This window comes from Centrocercus urophasianus, unplaced genomic scaffold (genome assembly GCF_019232065.1).
Source record: "Centrocercus urophasianus isolate 14NV4802_14NV808 unplaced genomic scaffold, USGS_Curo_1.0 seq_38, whole genome shotgun sequence".
Classification (NCBI taxonomy): domain Eukaryota; kingdom Metazoa; phylum Chordata; class Aves; order Galliformes; family Phasianidae; genus Centrocercus; species Centrocercus urophasianus.
The window spans coordinates 4,796,736-4,823,366 of NW_024884955.1; the positions used below are offsets into that span (position 1 = coordinate 4,796,736).

Sequence of the window (26,631 nt, forward strand, 5' to 3'; positions counted from 1 at the left end):
ACATTGTAAGTGTCTATAGTTCAATTTGCAACCTGAAACACTGCTGTGCTGTACCACTGAGTTTCATGTAATAGCAGTTTTGTGTGCAACTTGAATGCATTTTTCAGCATACGCAAAGATGCTAACGCAGCTAAGATGTTACTTCGTTTTTTTGTTCTTCGTTTGCTAAAAACAGAAATTACACTGGGAGATAATTTTCCTAACAGTAGGTTGTGCACATTAGCAGTTTACTCTCGGTCTCAGGAATTGCACAACATAATATTTGTTTAATATGAGGAAGCAGGAGTAAGTGATCTGCAATCAAAAAGCTTGTATTAAAATGGCTCCCACAGGTTTTGTTAAACTAGAATCTGTTTCAAATCTGCACCTCCAGACACGTTGCTGACAGTGAGGCGTATTTGTATAAGCTGTCCTTGTGCGTGGAATGAAACGTAGCATCGTGAGTCTGCTGAAGTTCCCTATTTTTAATCACTCGAACATAATTCTTTTGTAGTTCACAAAAAAATAAATGTCTGCATTGCAGCAAGATGTCTGAGGCAAGGTAGAGACAGCAGTGTTGTTTTACAGATCAGCCCAATCACGCTGCTCCATGGAGTGCTTGAGCCAATAGAAGCAGAGGGTAGGTTAAAGATTGACAATTGCAGTGGCAAGGCTGAGAAAGGCCTTCTGGAAATTTCTACCATCTTTGTTCCATCTAAGTTAAGCAATTTCAGCCAAGCTGAAGAATTTCATGTATTTTTGGTGCTTTGTCAAGGTATGATGTTATCACTCACTTTCATAGATTGCATAATAAGAAGCACTGTGCAGTTTTTCTGCAGTTCAGGACAGATGGAATATGGGGTTTTGTTAACGTGGTCGTCATGGGGAGTGTGGGGGGGAAGCACCTATTCTTTCTACCCAAGATCTTACAGGACTGGATCTTGTTAATATCACAATTAGACAGAGCATACATGAAGCAATTTAGCTGAGTTTTATTCAGCTTGCACTAAATAGCCACTATTCTAATGTATCTAGCAGTTAATTTTATAATTGCACTTTAAACTTTCAGGCTACTAACGAGTAGATTGAATTGCCCAGGACGAACACGATTAGCCATTATTATTTTGTGCCAACATCCTGTTACTTTTATAATTAGCTGGACAAAGAATGCAGTGGGAGAAAAACAAAGGAGTGATCTGGGCTATAAACTATGATGAAAACAGTAGCTTTTTAAAAGCTCCATGCTTCCTTCATTCTTCCCAGGCAAACTGTTTTAGTTGGAAGCTAAATAGCGCTAGGGAAAAATGAATGATTTCTTTAAACAAATGACGCTGCTTAACAGTGAGAGTGAAAAAAAGCAGAATATAAACCACTCTGAATGTGATGTTTTCCCCTCTCTCTTCAGGCAGGAGTTTTGAAATTTAGGGGAAGACCTGCAATTGTACTGAGGGAGCATGTACTGAAAGGGACTTCAAGCCCAAAAATTAGAAACAGGCCAACTGAATTAGAAATTTAGCTCTTGATATCAGTGTTCATGGACTTCAATTGGCTGTACTTGCTGACCTGTCTTCCATTTTGTGATATCATTTCTGCTTTGTTGTTGCTGTTTGGCTTTTTTTTCTTCTTTTTGCTTTGTTTCCAATTGGTCATGTGGGTCCAGTAGCTGAAAAGTGATTGGTGATAATCAATTTTCCATAATAACGGTGCCAGTTCAGCACTACTGGTTTAAGGGTTATAAATTTTAGTAAAAGTTCCCCTCTTCTTTGTCTGGAATTCAGGATATTAGCTTGAATCACCTAATATTGTGAAAGTTAATCATAACATTTTCCCATAAATACATGAATCCCTTTGTAGTAGATTTAAGCCAAATAGAACAGGATTGATTTACTTAATTGCTGTTTGTAACCCCCTTCGAGGTAGTACACTGGCTGTGAGGGGTCTGCAAACCACGAACTGAAAGCCATTGTAGTAGGCCTTTGAAATTGTGTTCAGAAAGCATGTTTTAAATGTGTTTTTCAACAAACATGTCTTGTATTCATGGGTTAATGTCTAATTTAGAAATGGCTGCACAGAAACTGGATTTTACTTATTTGATGCTTATTTGTCATTTTCGGGTTAACCCTTCAGATGTTGTGGCATCTGTGGTTTATATTGATGAATATTGTGTTGTAGCAGTATGTTAATGTTCATAATACAGCCACTATAAATATTTATTTTCAAATTTGATTCTTGAATTATGCTTTTAGCTTCTGAAATCTGTAGCTATGAATGTTGCCATGCTTGGGCCTCAGCTCAGCTATAGTGTTTGTGGTCTTCAGAGGACTGCATGACACCAAGGGTCTCCCTCCCAGCCCTGATTTTCTCTTTTGTGGCACTGTTCTGAATATACACTGAACAGCAGGAAGATTTTGAAAATAATGTAAATGTTCTTGAAATATCTGTGTTTTGGCTTTGCACGATAGCTGAGGTAACTGGCTTAAGCTGCCGTGTGTAGATAGCTGAGAAAACATTTTGTGTATCTTAATTGCACAGTAGAAATGTAGCATTTTGCAGGAGATTCTCCAGGAGGATACATAAAATATGAGAGGCTCAAACTGGAGAGCGAATCTAAAATGGAGTGATTTCCTTAGTAACCTGTGACTTCACAAAGCCCCGTCTTGTGCCTTTTCAGTTAACGTTTGGATGTCAGGTGTCCTTCTGTCATACTTTACCATTTCTGATCTTTAGATGCTTGCTTCGAATATAGCACTGCTGTTTAAACAAGAGATACTGTTACTACTGTTTATTGAATAAACTGCTACCATTTTAACTACAGTACAGGAATGAGGCAGTGCAGTGCTGTCAGACGCCATTTTAAGAATCCTGCATAAATAGCATAGCTACCGATGAGTAAGAGACTGTTATAGGTGAGTGCTTATACAAAGCTGCTATTTATTCAGCAATGGCATGCAAATATTTTTTTCTCAAATTTTTATTGAATGCAGTTTTTTGAAATCATTATTTAGGTATGCTGCTCACGGATGTGATATGGGAGAGACAGGAATTACCTTAAGGATGAAATTCAGTTTTAGTACTTACAGTCTTAAATCAGTGTGATCTTTTTTTTTTTTTTCTTTTTCTTTTTCTTTTTTTTTTTTTTGGCTGATTTTCTATTGATTAAAAGGGAAAAGGAATTCCATAAGTATATAATTCTTGAATTAATGTGTTTATTCCCTAATGTAGATCTAGACTGTAAATGTGGGCATTGGCTGTTCTGAGTGGTTTTCCATATCTGTCAGTTTTTCTTGGTTAAATGTCAAGGTGCAGTAGTTCATCTGCAACTTTTAATTGCTCTTGGTAGTTTATATAGATTAGAACAGCTTGAAAAATTTTTGTGTATGTGCTTCTTTTTTCCAAATAAGAACTACTGCTGGAGGAATCATTTTCCTAAACAGAAAAGTCAGTATTTTATTTGTTTGTCTGAAATTTGAAAAACTGGATTTAATTTAGATTTGAAAAACAAAAACAAAAACAAAAACCTCTTCAGGCTAGTGTAGAATATTTGAAGATGGTGCAGCTAAGTTCTTCTTGTGTTTTTACTGAACTAACACTAAATCCTGTGTATTTGCAACCTTTATTTTTTTCTTTCTGTCCTCAGCTATCCCCGAAGGAAAAACCTCCACCCCTTCCCCCCTCTCAGACATGTTAATGTAATTTGCATGAAACAAATTAGCTTAACATTTTAGGAGGTTTTTTTAGAGTAAGTTTTGTCAATACAAGTGGGGAAGCTTTAAATGATTAATTGCTGTTCTGGTCAATTGACAGTGAAACTGGCAAAGCTTAAATTTCAATTGTGTTCTTAAAGTACGCTCCTCTGTGTTCCTTCGGTGTTCACTCACCTAAATAAGAAGCAAGAGTAGCTTCCAGAAGAATACAAGGTATTTATTGTACTCACCTAGTTACTTTACTGCAAACATACAAGTATCATTTCTGATCTGCGACCTGAGGATGTTGCATCCCTAATATACGTACATGATAGCAATGCATGCTGGCTGAAAGAACAGCTCTAAGCCCTGCAAAAATGAAATCTTTTCAAAATATAGCTGTGTAGGGTGGTCTCTTGATCACACAGTTATTGTTTATGTAGAAATAGATGCTTGTTTGTACTTATTTTGATGTTGCTTTTAATTTTCGTTCTATTTTCACTATGGGTAATAAAATACCTGTTTCATGAGTTACTGCATTTGATTGGCTGATGAGTTTCTGTGTCTGAAAGTACTGCTTACAGCATTTTCAGCATAATTCTGATGTTAATGGCAGGTGCAAAGGTGAAAAAATCTGTCAGCTTTAGAAAAGTTACTGTAAACTTGCTGTGAATTTTTGCATGTGTTTACAAACTTATATTTGAAAGATTACTGTTTCAGCCATCACTACCCCCATTCAGTGTCATGTTGGGCAAGTTATAAAAATGGCATCAAGTCAAACAATGGGATGTGCTGCTGAGGAGCTGAGTTTAGGTATCTTTTATAGCTATGTGTAACACATTTATTTAAATCCTCTTCTCTGATGCTTCAGTTTTTGTTTTTTTTTTTTTTCAAAATAACCTCAGTAATTTTCTGATGCTCTTAAACAAGAGAGTGGCTAAATGTAGTAGAGAAAAAGGACATACAGTCTGTTTCTCTAAGGGTCAGTTGTCATACTGTAGTATACATGAGACCTGCTCTGAAAGTAATGCCTCCTTTTTTATGATGTTAGAGGCTTGACATTGGTGGCATGGCAGTAGAGGCTGAACCTTCCCACCAATATTCCATTGCATTTTGTTGCTGTGTGATAGATGGCAGCAGAGAAACAGTCTGGCAAAATGACATCTGGCATGGAAGTGCGTATGAAACGGGTGTGCACCTGGATTCCTCTGTGCAGAAAAAGTGGCACCCATTGATATTCATCAATGTCTGCTGATCCTTCATGGACACCAAGCAGTGGATGTGAGCACAGTGAGGTGGGGGGTGGTGCATTTCAGCAGTGGTAACAACAAAATGGAAGACAAGCCATATTCTGGATGACTATGCAGATTATTATGAGCGCAGCGTGCAGGCTCTTGTTGGTGGCTGGTGAAGATGACTAGCTAAGGGTGATGGCTGTTGAGAAATAGTGTTTTGTAGCTGAGAGTTTGCTCTATCAAATAGTGTTATTGTGCTCTTTGTAGCTGTTGTAGCTCCCATGGGAATAAATTGGAGGCATTACTTTTGGAGCAATGAACGTATTTGTTGAATTTTATTTTAGTTCTGTTTGAAGGACAGTGGGTGCAGCTGTGTGGGTAGGATATATTGACCTCCACTGCTGAAACAAAGGTATAACTGTTGTGTCAAGTGCTGAGTGCATTTCTGATGGTACTTTTACATTTCAAACCTTTGGAGAAGCTTCAGACCCATCTTTTATAGGATGAACTAGAGATGTATCAAGTCAAGGCTCTTGGTTCATCTTGGGACTGCTTATGCAGATTATTTTTCCTGTGTCTTTAGATCTACTGAAAGAATTCTTTAAAAGGTGATCTGGCTGAATTTCCTGAAATATTCTCATGGGAAGAGACAAATTTCAAGCTGAAGAAATCTTAGGAGTCTTGATCTATAACACCCTGTCATGATGTGAAGTTAATCACGTGACTGCAGTACTGGTTTGGGGCCTGCAGGAGTAAAGAGTCTTCAATCAGCTGCAACTTGCCAAGCTGCTCTGGACAGGGATGTAGGGACAGTTCCTGCTCCTGTGCTATCTGCCACGCTCATTTCTCAGATTGTATTCATGCGCAACTCTGGGCTTTGTCATTCTCACTTGTAGCAACTATTTTGTTACTCTTGTTGTATTGTGTTCCCTGGAGTTGTGTGGTATGAACAAAACACACTTAATATGTTCAGATGAGTCTGGAATGTCTGGGCTGTTTTAACGTAATGTGTGAGTTACTGCAAAAAGGGTATGTCACTTTTCACTCCTTCCCCACATGCCATTCACTCTCATTTCCTCTCTCCAGCGCACCCACCTGTGCAGGGAGCTAGACTATAGAACTGATTCAATTAAAATTAATGTGGTTTCTGTAACCACAAGTCAGGTGTTGCTGAGACCTTCCCTTTTAGTAGCCACTAGTGTAAGATGGTCTTTTAGACCTAAAGCTGAGTTGTTACAAGATTGTATGTCTGATTTGCTGAAACAGGATCTGTATTTTAAGAACAGGTAATGCATGCTGCCCTAACTACTTCACTTTTCACGGAGTTAGTGTGTGTTAATGCGTATTTACAAGGTGATTTTTTTAAATAAGTGTTCTTTTATTACAGTTTGGTGATATGAAAATAAGATTTTATAAAGGGGGAAGGGAAGAAAATAGAGTGCAGCATGGGAAGAGAACAATGAACTCATCCTGTGAGCCCATCCCTTCCCATTGCTTAGGAAAGAGAATGGGCAGAGGCAAGTGGTGCATGAAATGTTTTGGTGTCTGCAACACACTGCCAGCTCCTCTTTGCTGGAGGACCTCTGGGAAAGGGTGTAACAAATGCACAGTATAATTGATTTGCCCATGCATAGTAAATTGGTGAGCATTGTATTATGGTCAACTATGCTATGCATTTAATCTGTCCATGCAAAATAAATCTGAGAAGCATTGTGCTGTGGTCAACTGTGCTGTACATTTACCATAATTCTGGTCACGTGGCTCCCTTTCTGTGCTGCTGGAATGAACAGCCAGTTAATAGAACTTGTGAATTATTGCTATATATGAACTACAAATATACAATAATGTTTTCTGGAATTGATGGATCTTCTCAGGTTCGGGTCTTCCATACACTGAGCTCTGTTCGTTTGTGTTTCAAATTTTTGCTGACACAATTATACTGTTTACGAGTGTGGAAGGAATTCCAGCCCAACTCTCTGGTAGAGTTGATTCAAAGTGGTTTTGACAAATGCCAGACTAAAAAGTCCTGCTGGTACGTTTTGCTTTTTTTAGGAAACTGCTTCAACTCGGACTAGTAACAGAACTCCTGCTAATATAACTGTTTGTTAGCCTGAAGAGTTTTGCTGCTATAAATATAACCCAAGTTCTCTACGTAGTTCCAAAGCTCTGTTTAGCTGCCTTAGGCAGATTTAGCCATAGTGGCTAAAACAAAGGTCTCCAGCTGTCCTTCTGGTCTCTATGGCAGAAATAGATGTCCCTTAGCTAGGATAGCTGGTAGAATGCTCTGTACCAGCAGTAGTTCACAGTCTGCCATATCTGTGTAAACTGGTATCTGCAGCAGCTCATACTAACATGCCAGACAGTGAGTTGTTACTGCAGAGGGAAAGATTTACGCTGTGCTTGACTGTTGTGCTTTGGTTGTGTTAGTGGACAGCTGTGATACCTGCTTCAGGCACCGTAACTGCTTTTGTCAATGATTTTCAACTTGGTTGATTGCTTCAGTCAATGTCATATTTTTCTTTTTCATTCATCTGTAGTAGTCAGATCTCCTAAACTGCTGTGTAACTCCAACACTCCTTTTTTGTCTCTTCCACATTGCTTTCTCAGATGGCTTTCATTAGCAAGATCTATTGAGATATTTTCCTGCATGATATCAATATAAGAAAGTAGAATATCACCAAGTCATATGTATTTTGTCATCTAATTAATCATTTAATCCTACCTGGACTAAATTAGAAGTGTCTGTATAAGGATGTGTGGTTGAACGATAGTAACAACTTGGTTCTGCTTACTCTGTATTATAGGTAATAATTCACGAAGTTCTATTCCCAGTAGTTTTCTTTCTCTATAAATTTTCTTTTATAGAGAGTCATTTAAAAACTAGTAAATAATTTAAAGGATTTTTAAAACTGTGCATTACTTTCTAATTTTGCAAACTTTTGTGTCGCTAAATTAGTTACTTCAGCAAATCTGTTCACTGTTGCAGGCAAGCATTTAAACATTAGCAGGAATCTGTTCACACAGCTTACAGAGGCTGTAGGTTAGGAGCTTCAAGGAATGCAATTCCTATTTGTTTGTTATGTACAGTCGTATAGAAAGTGACATAATCCTCAGTACTTGTTACTAGATTGTCATTAGTGTGGAAGTGTTACCTTCGTAATAGGTAACGTGCAGCATGCATGTGTATCAGGATTGTTTCTCTCCATGTTTTAGTCCATGTAAGCTCTGGCAAATAGCACTTTAAATTTTGTCAGAAATATTAACGTAGTTCTGTTTGACAGAGTCATGTTGAATTTCTGTATTTCAAGTCAGATATGAGAATAAGACAGTCTAAACTATTCTAATTCACGTTTTTGATTCCTGCAGTTTGGCTGAAGAGGAAATAAAGGCAGAGCAGGAGGTGGTGGAGGGGATGGATATCTCCACTCGATCCAAAGGTGAGTAAGAAGGAATATTTCACATGTTCCATAACAGAGAAAAATATTTGTAAACTAGGAAAGAAAACTGTGCCATCTATGGTGAAACTGCACTTGAGAGAAGAGTCACTCTGTTTTTTTTACAGTGACAGTTGGATCTTGGAATGTGTTTTGATTTTTGCTTAGTTTTCATTGTATGTCATACCCACCCCCCACACTCCATTGTTATTTCTGATTTATGCACAAGTAAATTTAGGTCCTTGGAAAGAACATCAACCTTCTGTATCATCTTACTTGCCATGGCTTCCCTTGAAGATTTGCAATATAGGAGAAACTAATAATATGAAGGTGGTATTTCATACAGTGACCAATCCTAATTTTCCTAAGAATGAAGAACGCTAATGTTTCTGTTTGCACAAAAATTGGTTCACTGAGCAGTGTGTCTCAAAAATGTTTATGTATGCATTCCATTATCCCCACCCGAAGTAAATCTGGTAGTATTGCAGGTGACTGGGAATTTCTGTCCCTCTGGTTTTTAACTTTTTTCTGTGAATGAATTACTACAGGCAAACGCTGTTGTCTCTAAGTATAAAGAAACTTAAAGATGTAAACATCTCTATTGGTTTAAATAATGCCACAGTCACTTGGACTGGAGCAACAAAAGTGCCCTGCAATGAAATACTTGCACGTGATTGCTTGCTACCGTTCAGTGTAGTTGAATGCCAGCTGCCTGTCCACACTCCTTTTGTACTTGCAGCAGACTTGGCTTTCAGGTAAGCCAAGCAATTTATGTTGCTTTTATGCATTGCATTTCTGTCATGTTTGTTCTTTCAGATAGTAATTTTTTTTTAGTTCTCTGGTAGGATTAGATGAGGTGGTATATTTCATCTCTGTCATCTGACAGCTCACAAGAGATTTGCTTACTCCTTTTGACTCCCTTTGCCCCCTTCTCCCCTTTGCTCATTGTCTTGCGCTTCAGCCTCCATCCTTGGACCGTTTTTGATGTTTACTTCTATATTTCAGTTGACAAAGCTAGGAGAAAGTCAACTTTTTTTTTTTTTTTTTTTTCTTCTCTCTTCAATGACTGTGGAAAGAGGATATCTCCTGGTCCTCTCTACTCCCAGCTTTGTGGTCCCACCACTTTATTCCTTTGTGGGGCTTGTCAGATCCCAGCTGATATAGGAGGCAAGGGGAGTTATTAGATGCATTTGGCTGCCCATGGCATAATTCACCTTCAGTTCACCTTAGTTCACCTTTGACCCAGATATTAATGATAATAATATAAATTTCACACACATCAAATGAGCTAAATTGTTTCTTTTGTCATTCTGAAATTCAGTATCTGGAAGATTTTTATGAGTTTAATAATATTTATGTGGATGTCTGCATTATCACACTGTCGCTTTACTTAGCACAGAAACAGATGTATGGTCCATACAGCAGGTTTCAGTTCTCTTACCTTAACTGGAGTGCTGATCTGACCTCAAGGTGTGTTGATTTAATGAATTAAGCCCACGAGGAACCTTTTGCTTTCCTTGTAGGGTTAAAATGAAATTAAGCTGATTAAATAACTCATGATTATTGAAAGGGATGGACTTTCATCTTCCAGTCTCATCTTTCATTCCCGTCATCTTGCAGCTCCCATTGCTTGGGCTTGGATCAGTTCAAAATAGAAAAACGAAGGCTTGTTTTATACTGAGTTTCTATTGGTACAACTCCCTGAACAAGCTCGTGGGCAAGCTCCTGTAGTGATTGAAGGGAGAGTGGTTTGTAAAACAAAGACATAACGCTAGTTTAGATTTGCCCAACCTGTTACTGTGGCCAGAAGTCACTGTTGTGTATGCAGAAGGACTCTTAAATATCAGTGAGATTGATCTGAAAGGCCTTTGTTGGCCAAACATCACCGTAGGAAAGATAAAACTTGACGGAAGTTGTTTTAATTGAGTAATAGTAATGGATGTGATATTTATTTAACTAGTCACTCCTTTCATTTAGTTGGTTTGTTAAATGTGGACTGTAGGTTGGGCAAAAGCCATGTCAATGCTATTTTAAAGGGAAAAATAGCCATTGCCCACCTCTGGTCCCTTTCAGCTGTTTTATCAGGGAAGAAATGATGTGGGATGTGAAGAAATCTTAAGATTTGTCTGTAAGCCATCTTGCTGTATTGTATTTCCAGCTTAATTGATGAACTGGTGGTAGAACTATATAATATTTGAATTTGTAAGTTTGCATAGAAAATAAGAGGGAGTGGATCTTAAGTGTCATCTGCTTAGTGCAAGAGCTGGCTATGTTACAAGCCTGCTGAAGTGAATCTTCCTTGGCTTCTGTTGTATGGATTGAAACAAGATCCTCTTAGTTTAGTGGAGCGTTTCTGCAAAGGAAAAGTCGGAAAGCAGAATTTAAGAACTGCTTTTATACTTTGTGTAGGGTAGAAAAAATGCAGCAAGGTTTAATGGTGGTGTGATAGGGTCACAGTGTTTCTGTAATCTTGTTCAGAATTTTGCTTTGTGTGTTTTTGAGAGGATGTATATGAGGAAATTGATCTTGGATTGATAAGCCCTTAAGGGAAGCACGGAGCCCTGCTTTATTTATTTATTATTATGCTCTGAGAAGCAGGAGTTGAATCCCGGGTGTTGTACAACTTCACTGCTGTCCTGAAGAAGCTGTTATGCTGCAAGTTTGTAGTTTAACTTGCTCTGCTACAGTGTGTTTGTATAGCTAATGTGAGGCTATGTGTAGGGACAGTTGTGCCAAACTGAATTAAATTGCTTAAATTAAATTAATTAAAAAGATAGCTCAATGCAGACTTCATCATAAACATACTTTAGAATAAACAGTTCAGCTTTACTTGTTATAAATGAATTCTAGTTCAGCTTAAGCTAAACTGAAACATGCGTTGTTTAATCTGAAAACAGGGAGTGTCAACATAGCCTTTTGAATTGGTTTAAGTAAGGTGGTGATTTCAAGGCGGACTAAGCTTGGCAGACTGCTCAGTGCTGCAGTTTTACCCACTTCTTTCAATAGTTAAGCTGGCAGGAAACTAGCTGAACCATAAAACATGCTTAGTTTTTTACTAGCTTAGTATGCTGCAATAGCTTGGTAGGCTGCCAGCACTGGTGTAAGAGAGAGGACAAGAATATACCAGTTGGGTGCAGGAAGTGTAGAGCTTGGCAGCCAGCTTTTAGATAGGCTTAGGCTCTAAGAAAAATAGAGCTTAAAACTGTAGCTGAGACTTCTTATGCTTTAGAATGTGATACATAAAGGTGAGTCACTAGCAGTGGTCAGAGCTATGCACTCTGACTCTCCATCTGCATTTTTCTACCCCTCTTCTTAGGCTAGCGCTGGTGCTTATTTAGGCTAGCACTGTGCTGTTGCACAGTAGCAGTGTCGAGAAGTTTGTACTGTATTTTTTGGTCTAATCGTGAACAGATTGATTTAATGATTACACACAAGTGCCTCTCTGTGGGAAGGTGTTGAGGCAGACCTCTGGTGGAGTTGAGAAGGGAATGGGAGCAGACATTCCATGGGGAATGGGAGCAGAATGGGAGTAGTAGTTTAACTGTTCTAATTTAGATATGCTAATAAGCTGTGGATGGGCAGCTTCAGTAAGGATAGGGTTTTAAAATACATTGCTGCCTTGATCAGAACAAGCATGTGTAAGACATCAGAGAACAGGAAATAGAAAATAATGGCTTCAAGAGAATAAGAGAAGTCCTAAAAAACAAACGAGCAAACAAAAAAGCCAGAACAAATGCAGAAGCAGATTGCTATTTAGCAAGGGAAAAAGGCCATGGAATAGATTATTGTAATATTTTGTCCTCTGCGTATCATACATGAACGTTTCTGACAGAAACATCTTGTATTTCTGTTCCAGCCCTACGGACTACTTTTTAACTTTGTATATTAAATATTTCAAGATAGAGCTTTCAAGGCTTTCTGGAGGATTTCCTGAGTGTTTCCAGGTTGTGTTCCCAGAGCAGTGTAACCAGCTTAATTATTGTCTGATGTAGTTCTGTCTTTCCACGTGCTTGTTCTCTCTAAACAGCAGTAGGCTCTTCATTGGGCTTTTTTCTACTATTAACTTGAAGACTTTTCTTTTTAATTTCAGGCTGAGGATATTTTTTTGCTTGATTATTTTCTTACCCCCCAGTAGATGTTAGCTGTGGTGGCAGGTGGACTTCCATGAAGGTTTCATGTAATTCAGCTAGTGCTCTTGTTTGCTTGAATAGTGACCAGTAAAAAGGAGCTCTTTAACTTCCTCCTTCCCATCATCAGTCATGTGTTCATTATGTTTCCTTTGCGTCTGTACTGGCACTTAGCCACTTCGATTCTAAGTCTGTTAAGGATTTGGATGTGGAAGTAATTTTCTACCTGCTTATCTCCCTGAACCAGATTACTAGGAAGTTGAATAGATGTCATTGCTAGGATCAGATGTGCCTGTCAATGCCAGCTCATCATTAGATGGTCTTAGCTGTATAATAAAATCATATACTGAAACACTACTACACTTAACAGTAAGAATTCTTACTTGGACAACATTTGTAATGTGGCATGTTTGTATTAAGGCTTGTCTCTTAAGGGCATCTCACAGTGGTAAAGATATTGTTCAGATATTGTGAGTAGAAATACAAAATGAATAGTAAAACCAAATTTCTAGAAAACTTTTATCTTTAGTTTCATAATAGTATAATGTTTCAACTTTTGGTGCAGTGACACCAAGTATGAAGTTCTTGTCTCAATGTGAAATGTAATTTGAAACTTCTGCAGTGAAAAGCAGTACAGCCTGAGGCTTATTTCTCTAGTTCTGAGGGTCTACAGGAGTGCCTTGAGGCAGCAAGTCCCCCTGCAGCCAGGCTGTAGCTCATAAGCTGCTTACCTCCCTTACATTGCCAGAGGTAGCCATGTATTTCTTGCTCTCTGTCTTCCAAAGCTCTAAACTGAAGAAACATGTAGCAGTCTCTTTTTGTACTTGCAATTGCAATGTAGGAGTTCATCAGGATTTACACAACCATGGCTAACCTCTGTTATTTATTACATTAAGCAACTGAATTGAGTTAATTGTACCAGTTGAAGTTCCTGGAATGTAAACAGGGCTTTAGTGGTTGATTGCAATTGCATCATATTTCAAAACCCTGGCATAAGATTAAAATGCCTCAGAGTTTGCATATAAGTCCGAAAAGAGTTATCCATCATTTTGTTAAGTGTTTTGTAGTTAATTGAGCTTGATATAGGATAATAGTGGATTTGAGCAATCATAAATCTGTTAGCAACTGTTCAGGATAATAAAAAAATATGTATAAATGAAAGTCTTCATACTTGTGGAAACCATATAAAGCAGTAATTGAGCCTTCTACCAAATCAGACTGTAAGGATGATGACTTGGAGTGATGTTGCTCCTTTTTCTCTCAGAATACTTGATTGATTTACTTCAACACCATTTAGAATACATTAATTCAGAGCTTTTGAAGAGGAAGAAAGAAGGGAGAAGTGATGGAGTGTTTAGAAGTCCAGTCTTCTCCTGGCAGGAGCAATTGCTCATCCTGTAGTTGCATGGTGGCACAGTCAAACAATTATTTTTAAACCCTAGGTGAAGCTCAGGTTAGCTTCTTATTCCATGATGGATGTTTTGCAAGAACATTCATAATTGCTTACACTAATACTGGTAACACAGAAAAATTAATAATAAGCTAGTCATGAACAGATAGCTTTTAATTAGAATTTAAAGGGTTTTTTCAGGTATCCATTTTCTCACTTGCACTAGCAGTGATATTTAAGTAATATTAAGACAAAATTACTTAATCAAAAATCAATAAGTGGAATAAGATTGCTTGGCACATTAATTCAATAGTACAATTAAATTTATCACAATTTTAATGAAATGTTAATTCATTATTTTTCTTTAATGCCCTTCATTTAATATATGGAGCATTTTTTTCTGAGTGCTGAGTTACTGCCGTCTGATCCTTGCCTTTTCAAGTAGAAAAGATGGGTGCACAATTGATGCTCATTGATGAAAAGTTTGGTTTGAGTTGATGTGCTCAGTGTGTGACAGAGGTTTCCTGGAAGAAGCAAGGAGAAGCCAGAGATATGTAGCAATTGGCAATGAACTGCCGTGGAGGGATGCACTCCAAAGTGAGGCCATTCTTGCAAAAATACAACACAGGGGCATTCTTTATAGTTTTCAATTCTAGTTAAAGTAACTCTATTTAAGTAGGTACTGACATTCTGTGTTATCTAAGCTGAATTAAAAACTGTTCATAGTATTAGTTCCCTTGCAGATTGGTAGATTTGCAACAGTGACAGTTATAGGCCTTAGATTCTTCCACCAGCATGACTAAACCTGAAAGAAAACACCACCTTTGCATTGCTGTTGTCTTGTCTATTCTTTTTTTCTTTTTTTTTTTTCCCCCCTCAGTTATATTGCCTTCAGAAAATCTCTGGCCATTTCAATAACTTGCCAGTTAAAAAGAAAGTCAAATATGTAATTCAGGTCAGTTTGTGATGTTTGAGTTCTCACTCATGTATATGCAAATCCCTGACATTCTCAGGCTTGAGCCACAGGAGAAACTTACACTGGTTTAATGTAAGTAGTTTTCAAAATCAGTTAATCTAACACATGTTTTTGTGGGATCATGTTTAGTTTGGTTTAATCAGTATTGAATCAGTACCTCTTTCCAGTTAAAGTGTGGTTTGGATTTATGACTGAAATGCAGTTCAGTTCTCATTTAGTATACAGCAGTTTAACTCTTCCTGGCCCAAATGAGGCAGCTCAGGATAAGACATCATTTAAAAGTAAGAAATCATCACTTGATGGAAGCAAGCCTATAACGTAAACTTTACACTCAATTTTCCTTTTGCATTTCAGAGCTCATGTACCACATTCAGTGTCACTGGCATCTTCTTCGTAATCCCCAAATAGATCGAATTGCTAAAAGCAAACTGGTGTGCTCCTCTGGTGGCAGTTTTGTGCCTGAAAGTAAGAAATAGAAGCCAAAGGGCAGAAAGCTGTAATCTGTTACTCTCCTGGTTTCAGCTGTGCCTGTGTACTTATGTAAATGGAAATAAATGCTGAAGACTATTCAGTGAGTTATACTGAGGAAACTCGAGCTAATAGGTCCTTGCAAGTACTTTGAGGATGTTGTTTGCAGTATGGAGAGAGAATTCTACAGATGTCTGCGTTGGAAAAGGGATAAAGTACAGTCAGCACTTCCCAGTGAGAGTAGTTTAGTCATGACTTCTTTCAGGAATGTGTGAAAAGGCCGTGTTAAGAAATGGAGGTTATAGAAGAGAAACAGAGATGTTGTGCAAGCTGTGTGGTGATATCAGGATGAGAAGAGGGATGGCACGACGCAGTTTTTGCTGCTCACTCTGGGTGCAAACAGGTCCCGTGCTAAGTAAGCTCTATTTCATGTAAATGAAAAGTTAGAATTCAGAACTTGTTTTTATATTAGCTTGGATTGCTTTGGTTAAACTGTGGGATTTGGTTTAGCTGACACTGCTGCAGTTTTTCTTCCATGATAGCTCTACTGGCTCAGCTCTCATGGGATAGATGAAGCGTATGCCAGCCATAGGAGTTCTTCTGCTACCTTCTGTGCATGATTAGCTAAACTGAAAAAAACTCCCACTAGTCTGTCAGCATAACTGTACCTGTATTATTATACATGTAGTATTTAGAGAAATGTGCCTAGGTTGTTAACCTTATCTTTATTTGTGCAAATCATTATTGGAGACAGTTTTATTTCTCTTTATGGACTATTTGACCTCTGCGTTTGCAGAAAATACAGAAATCATCTGGAAGTCTAATTCAGTTCTTCTTTGTGTTACTGACCTTCTAAGACTCATGCTATGTAACAAACTATATCACCTTTGAATGCGATTCAGCCTAACATCAATTACATGGGGCATTATTTTGAGTAGAGTTTTAAACCAAACTTTGTTTTCTTGGCTTACTGGGTCTGTTCAGCCTTGAGAAAAGAAGACTGAGAGGGGACCTGATCCAGGTCTATAAATATCTAAGGTGTGGGGGGCAGAATGGCGAGGCCAGACTGTTTTCAGTGGTGAGTGGAGACAGGACAAGGGGAAACGGCTGGAAACTGCAGCATAGGAAGTTCTGCACCAATGTGCGCAAGAACTTCTTTACAGTGAGGTGACGGAGCACTGGAACAGGCTGCCCAGGGAGGTGGTGGAGTCTCCTTCTCTGGAGATGTTCAAGACCTGCCTGGATGCCTACCTGTGCGACCTGCTGTAGGGAACCTGCTTTGGCAGGGGGGTTGGACTCGATGATCTCTGGAGGTCCCTTCCAACCCCTACAATTCTGTGATTCTGTGATTGGCTTTCTTTTAAGAATGTCTAATGAGAAAGTGTCAGCAGCCCATATTATTTGTGATACCTACAGCTTTGTAGTAGGAAGGAATTGCATTTGACAGTTGACTGTAAATTCTCTTAAAAATCCTAGATATGTATTCAGTCCATATAACTTCTGTTTCCTCATTGAAGCACCTTAAGTCAGCAGCATGCATGACCTTACCTGCCTGTAGGAGGGCAGGTAACCTGTAGGGAACCTGTGTTGTTTTCTGCAGATTTGAATCGATCTCTGTATGCGGTTTTCCTACTGTACAGATAGAGTAGCATGTGATCAAACTTGGGTACCTCTGTAAAGATGCCTGAATGCATTCAGGATTAGTACAGGCAATGGAAAGAAGATATGAAGATATGCTATCTGAGACAGGAAACTGGAAGGAGCTTGGACTCCTGACTAGCCTGTCCTGCTAAGTGAGAGCCTTTACAGGCAGTGGATTACAATCAGGTGCCTGTGCTGTTACCTCCTCAAGCCATCTGCCAGCTCCTCTGGTGAGCATTGTTGCTTCTAGTAGAGACATGAGTCACTTCTGAATGAGCATCTGAGGTACCTGTTTTCAGTCCAATTAATGTGATTGGCTGAAAATTGGAGCAGGTCCAGGACGTGTGCCGCAGGCAGGGCAGATGACTGACAGTGATAACTGCCTGAAATAGAATGGCTAAGCTGACATAAGTTTTATCCTGTCTTTAGTCTGTGAACACTTTTGTGCATCTCTCTCACACAAGAATAAGTGGATTCCTAAAGCTGATGAGTTTAATATCATCTTTCATTTTGAGAAAGGAGATATGAAGTATTATGCAGGTAAAGTAGTATTTAAGTATGTTAATTTTCATGGGAGATTTCAGGTGAGGTCTTCCAGTAAATTCTGGTGGCTTGGCAACCCAACACAACTCAGCCCATCACCCAGTGAGACCTGGAAGGAAAGATGACAGATTCGTGAAGGAAGGGATTATTTCCCAGCAGTTGGATTTGACTTTATGTCGGGAGCTGTGGAAAACACAAACACCCTTTAAGGTGGCATTAATGATAAAGCAGCATTGCTTTTTTCCTTCCTTTGTTCCTGTCCAGTATAACTGCTTTGCTGGAGGGGAAGCACTTGTCTGGCTGTGCAACAAGTGGGGCTACAGAAAGAAACTACTCAGCAAAAAGCGTTGTTTGGTTGGTTTTTTTTTTTTTGTTTTTTTTTTTTTTTAAATCTTATTCCTCAACAGTTTTGTGGGTAGCTGCAAAAAAAGCTTGCTAGCACAAGTCAGTAGGGAATTGACTGCATGGGAATGACTTTGTGGAGGTTTCAGTTGTTTCTCTTCGGCAGTGATGACTTCTGACCCCTAGGGTTGTGTCTAACATTTTGTTTTGTTAAACATGTTAAAAGCTTAAGGAAAAAAAAAAAAAGTGTTGAACAGAATCTGTTGCATTTTCATTTGTATTTTGTCAAGGTTGTCTGCTGATCAGTGATTGTCTATTGCAGCTGATGGTACTTTTTGTTTTACATCAGTACTTTGTCTTTTTTACCTGGGGTATTTCTGATGAGCTTGTCAGTGCTTGTTGTTCTGTTTTTATAAAGTGTTAACAAAATGGAGCACCACTGTGAGAGTGAAACAGACTTGAGGATCAACAGCAGATTGGTAAAACTGGCTCTCAGTTTCTTCTCTGTCTCTTTTTAAGAATGTTTGCAGCTCATAGCACTCACCAGGGCTGCTGTGTCGGTTTAAGCTGCTTGATGAGCTTACACTAAGATACCAAATGATGATTTAAAGCAGTTGAGCCATGGGCACATGTTTCCTTCTGCCATCTTTCTTGCCTGGAGTGATAACTTTGGGTCTAGAGGGATGCTGTGACTTAATAAACTGCTCTAGTCATTTGCTTGGAGAATGTTAGAGCTCTCCTTTTAAGAGGCATTGAAAAGTTATATCACTTTCTCTTTTTATTCTATTTAGCTGTCAAATGTTAAGAAATGAGTGAGAGTCTTGTCTTTTTTTCTACTTTTTTTTTTAATTTCAGTAGACACATTTAAATATGGGAAATAGGAAGAAAGTCTGACCTCATCATTTGCCACATTTATGCTTCTGTTCCTTATCTTCCTAAATTACATCAGTGAAATCATAATTGTTTTTATTTTTGAGAGGAATTGAGGAAATAAGTTTGAAATGGATTTCTGCTAAACTACAGAAGATAATTGTTATTACACTTCAAAAAAGAATAATATTTGGAATGAGATGAGTGACCAGAATTCCAGGGGAAAAGAAACAAATGTTTAATGTAACCTAAAATAACATATACTGAAATTTCATTTGACGGTGGTATTGTTTGTGCTTCCAGTTTTGTATGCGATTGCATAATGGGCAATTGAGAAACTGTTCAGTGAGGGAGTGTGTATGATAAAGCACGATGCTGGCTGAACACTTTTCACTGATGTGTGCTCTCTAACAGGTTTGTTTGTATCTGACGTAGATCCTGGCTCTGCCGAACGCACTGCACAAAAAAGGAAGTTTCCCAGCCCTCCACATTCCTCTAATGGCCACTCACCCCAAGATGCATCAACAAGTCCCATAAAAAAGAAAAAGAAACCTGGTCTATTGAACAGTAATAATAAAGAACAGGTAAGAGGAGTCCTGGTCTTGTTATGCTAGGATATGAACCAATGAAAGATGGATGTAGAGAGCTGAACAGGAGCCCCCTACTCTTTAGGAAGCTTAATTTTTGCACTAGAAAGTAGATATTCACTGAAGGTGCAGTGGGTGCAGGAATTGACATTTTAAGGTAGATTTGGGTGCTTATAATTTTTTTTCTTAAGGTTTTTATTTTTAGTATGAGAGCTTTTGTTGTTGGTAAAACTATCAAGAGAGTAAATAAAATTAAAAGGAAATACAGAGGGATGTGATGTCCTAGGTTAAGAAAGATACCATAATATCTCTGGGAATCTGTCATCTGTTCCCAGTCCTCTTGCCAATTGTTAACAACAGTCCTGCTGCTCCCATGGTACTTTACAGATTCTCTCCCCTTCCTTTAAACTGATGTGCTGGAAATATTGCTGCCAAAGTTGATGACTCAAAGGATTGTGCTGGCAGTATTTTTCCGTCTTCATTTTCAGTGACTTCTGAATATTGAATTTATAGCATTTGTTGTAGCTCATGAAAGGACTTGACTCCAGAAGACTGACAATTTCAGAGTCTTTGTATGATGCAAATGAAGGAATTGTATGAATTACATTGAATACCAAATGCTGTAAAGCAGCTCTATCATCCTGGAGGAGATTACGTGAAAGCAATCTTTAGCTCCACTGAAATGATTTCTCATCTAGTTTGCAGATGAAGTGCCTGTGTTCTGTTCAGAGTGCTTTTGTGTGTTAATGTGTTCTACCACTATCTCATAAACACAGGATTAAGTTGTGTGGATTTGGAGCTTTTTTTCCCCTCATGTAATAGCATCTGCATTAAACATTATCATGGTACAATTGTACTGGTTTAGAAAGAAAATGAAATTCTTAATCACTGCAGTTTATTCTGGAACAGAGACCTTGAATAAATGAGGCCAAAGAATGGTCTTTCAGTGCTAAATGTATTTTACTTAGGGTACTGGGGAGGTCTAGTAACAGCATGTGTAGGCATTGCTGATGTAGTTTAATGTTGTCAGTTTGGCTTTTTCTGAGTTCACGGTGGGCTCTGAGAATTCCTACACGTCTCGGACATTTGCAAAGAGATGATGTTGTGCTGCAGTTTGGGTTTCTAACTGTGCTCTGTAGAGATAATGGTACAGACAGTGAGGCTGAATCTTAGAGGATTCCTTCCCACTGTTCATTCATGCATTTAAAAGTACACTGTGTGAAAAATAATTGTAGTTGTTGAACTCAATATGTCCGTTCCCCTCAGTAAATCATTTTCTGTTTTCCAGGTATTTCAAACCTGAAATACTGCAGGATAGAAAAGTTGTGTATCTAAAGAAGAAAAGCAAACTAGGCATGTTGCTTAGCTGTACATGTTATCAGTTAGCAAGGAAGTATCATTTGTTTTGGTTTGTTTTTGTTGGCTTTTTTTTGCTTTTGTAAGTAGTTTTTAATTTAATAAAACGTACCTGAGGATGATTGTTTCTATAAGGTGTATCAATCTGCTCTACGTAATGGCAGTTAATGTTAAAGATCCTTTAACTGCTGAAGAGATGTAAGCTAAGCACACAGTTACTTGTTTTGCTCCTAGTTTAGGTTTCAAGTATAATGTAGCTGACAGCTGTGATTCTGCTTGGCTGATAAATCCATTCTGAGGTCTGGCAACATCAGTGAGGCCTCCAGGTTGATATTCTTCACCACTGAGTGTTTGGTAGTGCTGGTGTGTATCAAGATACCCTCACTACAGCTATCATTGCACAAGGCTTTGTACTAAGATGCTACGGGTGTTCAGAACGGTGCCAACGGGTATTTAAAGTATTGACATACAAAAAATTATGGAGATAAAGAGTATAGCTAAAAGGTTAAAAAAAAATAATCAGGAATGTGCAACACTTGGTCAGCTACAATATATTTGAAGTAGCAGCTTTTTTCCAACCTAGCTTCAAAGTTAATTTGAACTGGCTAGAAATAGTAATCTTTTTCTTGCATAAAAAGCACTACAGTACTCTTGTTTTTCCTTCAGTTTTATACGTATCTTACTAACATTGCTGAAACTGTGAGGGCAAGCTGCCACTTGAGCTGGAACTGACTTTTGAAACTGTTGGGAGAACAAAGCTTTTCTTTCATGACTGTTAACATTTAAACTCTTAAACATGTTGCTCTGATTAGAACAAGTGAAAGGCTCCTTTGATGTCACTCAGGGGTTCGTTTTCCATCATTTAGTTCTGTTGTTTGGGTCTTTTTGAGTCTCATTCCTATCTTCTTTCTTTCCTGGCCCTCAGTCTTAGCTCAGACAAAACAAGGTGGTATTTATCTGAAAGATAGGAAAGTCCTCAGTCAGAGAATTAATTCCTTCCACCTTCTAGCAAAGATGGACTATTTTATTTAGATACAATAAGCTCATTTCTCTGTAATTGCTTACAGATTTTAAATTTCTTTTAGAACAGGAAGTCAGTGTGGATGCACTGCCCATAGCTGCATCTCAACTACCAAGACTTCAGTTTCAGAATCTCTGAGTATTGAGATTTTGGTCTCAAGCTGTGGTGCATGTAACCACAAACAAAGCACACTTCTGCTGACAATTGTAACTTTCTCTTTTTCGCTCTGAGTTTACACGTGCACTTCTGTCCTGGTTTGAATGATTGGCATAGTAATACATTTGAAATGTAGGTAAAGCCTTTCCCTGCCCCTCTTATTCCCCAAGAGCACAAAGAACCTTCCTTGTAGAGGTCTGGTTGTATCTGTGTTTAACTGTATACGCAGAGAAAGTACAGAAGATAACGCTCAGTCCATGTCTGTGCTACCTTTCTAGTAGCTGCAATGTATGTAGAATAGGAAATAAAAACTGCCAAAAGAGGCAGGAATGTAAGTGGAACTTTAGGTAGCAGAATGCTTATGAAGTTACAGTAAAATTTTATGGATAACATTCTTTCTTTGCATGGAATATTATACAGTAATTGATTATCAGAGGTAATATGTCTTCCGGTGTATCTGTTGAGATATTATATCTCCAGCTGGATTGTCATAGAACACCTCTTCTGCATCATCTAACTTTGTCATTGAAGGCTTCCTATTCATGAGGATAATTAGACCTTGTCCTTTGCTACTTTATAAATCTAGAAGGACCACAGTCTAAGCTGATGGTGGTTTGTGGTGTGTAATGTACGTCCTGTGTGACCAGTTTTGTTCAGGGTGCCGCAGAGGTACCCAGCTTTTGCATATTGTCCCCCTGTTTAGCAATCAGGCAGGCATGTGACAGCCTAAGAACTTGTGAAGCTCTTTGTGATGTAGGAAGTGCACACGATTACCCGAGAACCAAAGAGGTGCTGCAAACTACAAGCAGCTGGTTGGGTAGCCACAAATATCTTTATGTCAAACAAAAAGTCACAGCAAATAGTAAAAAATTTGTGATTATTTATCTCCATCCCCTCATCCTTTAATTAATAGCAAACAGGAAACTTAAATTCCCTTATCATTAATAAATATGTCTCAGTTTTCCAATAATTATTTGCTTTTCTTCAAATCCAATCCAGGAAACACTGGGTATCTGTTGTCCAATTTTGGCTCTCCCAGGCTCTCCTGCTCTCATGTTTTGGTATCATCTGTGTCACCTTTAAGCAGTTTGAGGCGCAAGTGAAAGAGCAGTCCTTGCAGTTTATGAAGTTCACATTATTTTCTAGTGCAGACAAACTAGTGGAGATTGTGTCTTAAATTCTGATGCTCATGTAAATGGTGGGTTACATTTTTCCCCAGGCTCATGCTGCTGGGGTCACCTTATTAAAGTTGTGAATCTGCTTCTGTGCCATCCTACTTTGTTTTGCTTTATCAGTTAAAATCACCATTGACTTGCCTGGTTCTGAAAAGTTGTGAGTTACTGTAATTTAGGACAGGGTTGTGTGGTGCTCAGCTACTTTGTCAGGACTGATTAATTTCTTCAGTTGTGCCAGTTTAGCCACCACTACATCTCCCAGTATGATGTAGCTCCTTCAGCCCCATGGGATTCTGAGTTTGAGGATGTTGGATTGCACGACTTGCACTCGATGTCCTCATTTGCCGCAAAAATTTATTTTCAGTGCTGAGTATAATATGCATCATTTGGCATCTGAATATGAAATGAATCTCTTCGTGAATGGTTTTGTGCAATAAATAAGATATTGTGTTTACATAAACGTTAATCAAACTCTGTAGATTGCTGTTTGATTTATATATAATGATATTTATTGCTATGAATGCTATTTTGTATGAAATGCAAATTTGTTTTGAAACCAAACCTGTTTTTCTTGCCTACATTTCAGTCAGAACTAAGACATGGTCCGTTTTACTATATGAAGCAGCCACTCACCACAGACCCTGTTGATGTTGTACCACAGGATGGACGGAATGATTTCTATTGCTGGGTTTGTCATCGGGAAGGCCAAGTCCTCTGCTGTGAACTCTGCCCTCGGGTTTATCACGCTAAGTGTCTGAAACTGACAGCGGAACCAGAGGGGGATTGGTTTTGCCCAGAATGTGAGGTTAGTTTGATAGAAGGAGCGGATTTCTTCTGTATATGAGTGATACAAACTGCTTTTTTTACACTCCAGTGTGTTTCTGTTCTATTCTTACGTACCAGAAAAAGTTGTGTGAAAAGGGAGCGTCTCTTGCTGCTTCCTTGCTTTTTCTCTGTGCGTTCACCTGGACTCTGTTGGCCATCTCACTGTGACTCTTCAACTTCTTACCATCTCTAGGGAAGGCGAATCCATTTCAAAGAGTGATCCCCACATCTTACCTTTAACTCTGAAAACATTTCACAGTTTTGTCTAGCTTACTTCATGCTGCTGCATGGGGGCTGATCAGTTCTGCAGAGTGCTCACAACATGTGCACTGTAGGGTCTACATAAACAAGAGGATATTATTAGTACTATATTTTTCTGCAGGTCTGAGGAAGAATTTAACTATTCCTCTCCAACAACTTCTGGAGAGAGAATAATTAGCATCATTGTATCTACAACGAAAGTAAATTGGTTTATCACATGTCTTTTTTTTTGGCCATGTATTGCATTATATGGAGCCCAGATGACTTTTTTCCTCATTCGTGTTGCTGGAGCTTGCACTGTATTGGGAATTGTATGTATTCCAACATTCTCTTATTTGGGTGATCTAAAAAATGAATGTAGTTTCTAAACTTTTCCCTTTTTATATATTCGTTTACTTATTTAGGCTAACATATCCAGAATTTAATAAAACAAGTATCTGAAGTATTTATGCTACTTCATAAAAAATATTTTGTTTCTTAGGAAGTAGTTATTATCTTCTGTTCAAATGCTGGGATTTTTTACTGGAGAAGAATTCACCTAGAAATGTTTGCTGACAATATTTTTTTCATCCTAATTTTTAGAAAATCACAGTTGCAGAATGCATAGAAACACAGAGTAAAGCTATGACAATGCTCACCACTGAACAACTATCATATTTGCTGAAGTTTGCACTACAGAAAATGAAACAGCCAGGGGTAAGGAAGATTTTTTTTTTTTTAATGCTTGTTCTGTATGTTTGTCATAATATTGGGTTTTGCTTCCTCTTGTTGAGCTGAGTCTAGCTCATTTTGTCAGATTTTCTGCTGTTTACCACCCGTGTATTGCAAACAGCTTCGTTCAGACTGTGTATGCTGTTCTGGAATGCATATAAAACACAGTTCCTTGGTGCAACTTCTGGAGGTAGTTTCAGTAGATGTAGTGAGGATGCAGCATAGCTTTCCAAAGGGAATTTGTGTTTTCTCACTCACTGAAAGTGAACAATGCTGGTCTTATCTGAGGTGCAAGGGAAATGACAAGGTGTGGTTTCTTACCAGCCCAGGTATGTGGGCAAGGCTATAGGTGCAGGTAATGTTACATATTTGATTATAACCCTTAATTTGATTATAAGCCAGTCTTTTCTCTGTTAGTAGGAAATTGTTCTCGCCACAAGAAGTAGTTTTATCATATACTTGTAAAACTGAATTTTTTCTCAGTGTAGTGGCAACCTGTGCCATCAACTTGCATACTGTAGGAATCTGCCATCCTATGAACTTTTATCATGGAGGGAAAATGTTGTTTCCTCTAACTTTTACCAATCTCCACATGTCTGTCTGAGATTTAACCCTCAAAATCATCATTGCCTCCTGGAAGTTTCACACATTTCAGTCCCTCATTCTTTCTTCTAAATTTCTGGTTGCTCTTTTTTCACTATGCAAGCTTTGAGTAGTTTTCACATGTGGGAAGAAAAAAGTGTAGTAAGATGTTTTAATGGATTGCCATGGCTTATCTGAATTCCTGTTGCTACCTTGTCCCTGTAAATAGATTAGAGGAGTCTCTGTGCTTGCAAGCATACAGTAAAATATATTGGAAAAACCAGATGTATGGAAGGAATCATGGGTTCTTTACAGCTCTGGTGTCTCCATGATAAATATTTCAGCAGAAACATAGTGACAGTTTCTAGGAAGGTTACTCTTTAGTATTGATAAACTTCAGCTCTTGGAGTATTTTAACTCTGGAGTGGTAGATAGTCTCCTTTTAGAAAGAGTCGTTAGCTTTTTTTTTTTTCAGAAGCAAAGTATCAGTGTGTGTTTGTGTTGAGATGACAAAATGTTCTCAACATGCAGCTAGAAAGGCAATGCAGCAGATAATGTGCAGAGTCCCACTGATGGAAGTTTGAATTTATCTGCAAGTCGCCATTGTTCTGAAAGTCCTAAGACTGATAAAGTTATTTCTAATTCTAGATAATGGGAGTGTTTGTTCTCCTAAAAACTATTTGCTGAGCCTCAGCTAATACTCTGCTCAAAAAAGATCTGCTGTAAATAAGAACAGTCCATTTTACAAAAACCCAAAGGCTTGTAATTCATCACTTCCAACATATGAAAAACCAGTTATGTGAGGGCATTTATTTCCTCGTTTTGCCAGCACTGCATTACTTCACAGATCTTTACTGTTTTTTTTGAATAATTTTCTCTGATACCACAGTTGAAAGTAGTATTAGAAGAAGAGTGACTATTGAGTTGTTGATGGAGCTGTTCAGTATTAAGAAGCTGTGTGATTTGTTTTCTCCTAACAGACAGAGCCATTTCAAAAGCCAGTTTCACTGGATCAACACCCAGATTATGCAGAATATATCTTTCATCCAATGGACCTTTGTACATTAGAGAAGGTTGGTATGAGGCAAAGGTCCTTTGAGTTTGATTGCTGTGGTTAAGCTTTCTGGATTGCTCAGTGGGAGCGAGAGAGATTGCTTGAAATTATTTAATTGTTTTGATTACAGTTTTGTTATTGTAAAACCAACTGGAAGAGCCTCTGAATGTGTCTGTTATGCAGTCTGAGCTAATGGCAAGTGCTCAGGAAAAGCA

At 38.3% G+C, this 26,631-nt stretch overlaps 1 protein-coding gene across 11 annotated transcripts in view; it reads left to right on the top strand.

The window, feature by feature from the left end:
* ZMYND8 (zinc finger MYND-type containing 8) overlaps nt 1-26,631 on the top strand; it is a 63,834-nt gene that overhangs the window by 13,363 nt on the left and 23,840 nt on the right. For 6 of the 11 annotated variants that reach the window (XR_006171055.1, XM_042832291.1, XM_042832290.1 and 3 more), the window contains exons 2-6: nt 8,264-8,334; nt 19,103-19,272; nt 23,570-23,788; nt 24,652-24,765; nt 26,343-26,435. Coding sequence is in view for 10 of the 11 variants with exons in the window: in XM_042832291.1 (XP_042688225.1) it covers nt 8,264-8,334; nt 19,103-19,272; nt 23,570-23,788; nt 24,652-24,765; nt 26,343-26,435 (667 nt within the window). In the remaining variant the exon portion in view is untranslated. Of the gene's footprint in view, nt 1-656; nt 755-8,263; nt 8,335-19,102; nt 19,273-23,569; nt 23,789-24,651; nt 24,766-26,342; nt 26,436-26,631 lie in introns of those variants that run through there. The other 5 variants (XM_042832293.1, XM_042832297.1, XM_042832296.1 and 2 more) reach the window with 5 other exon arrangements.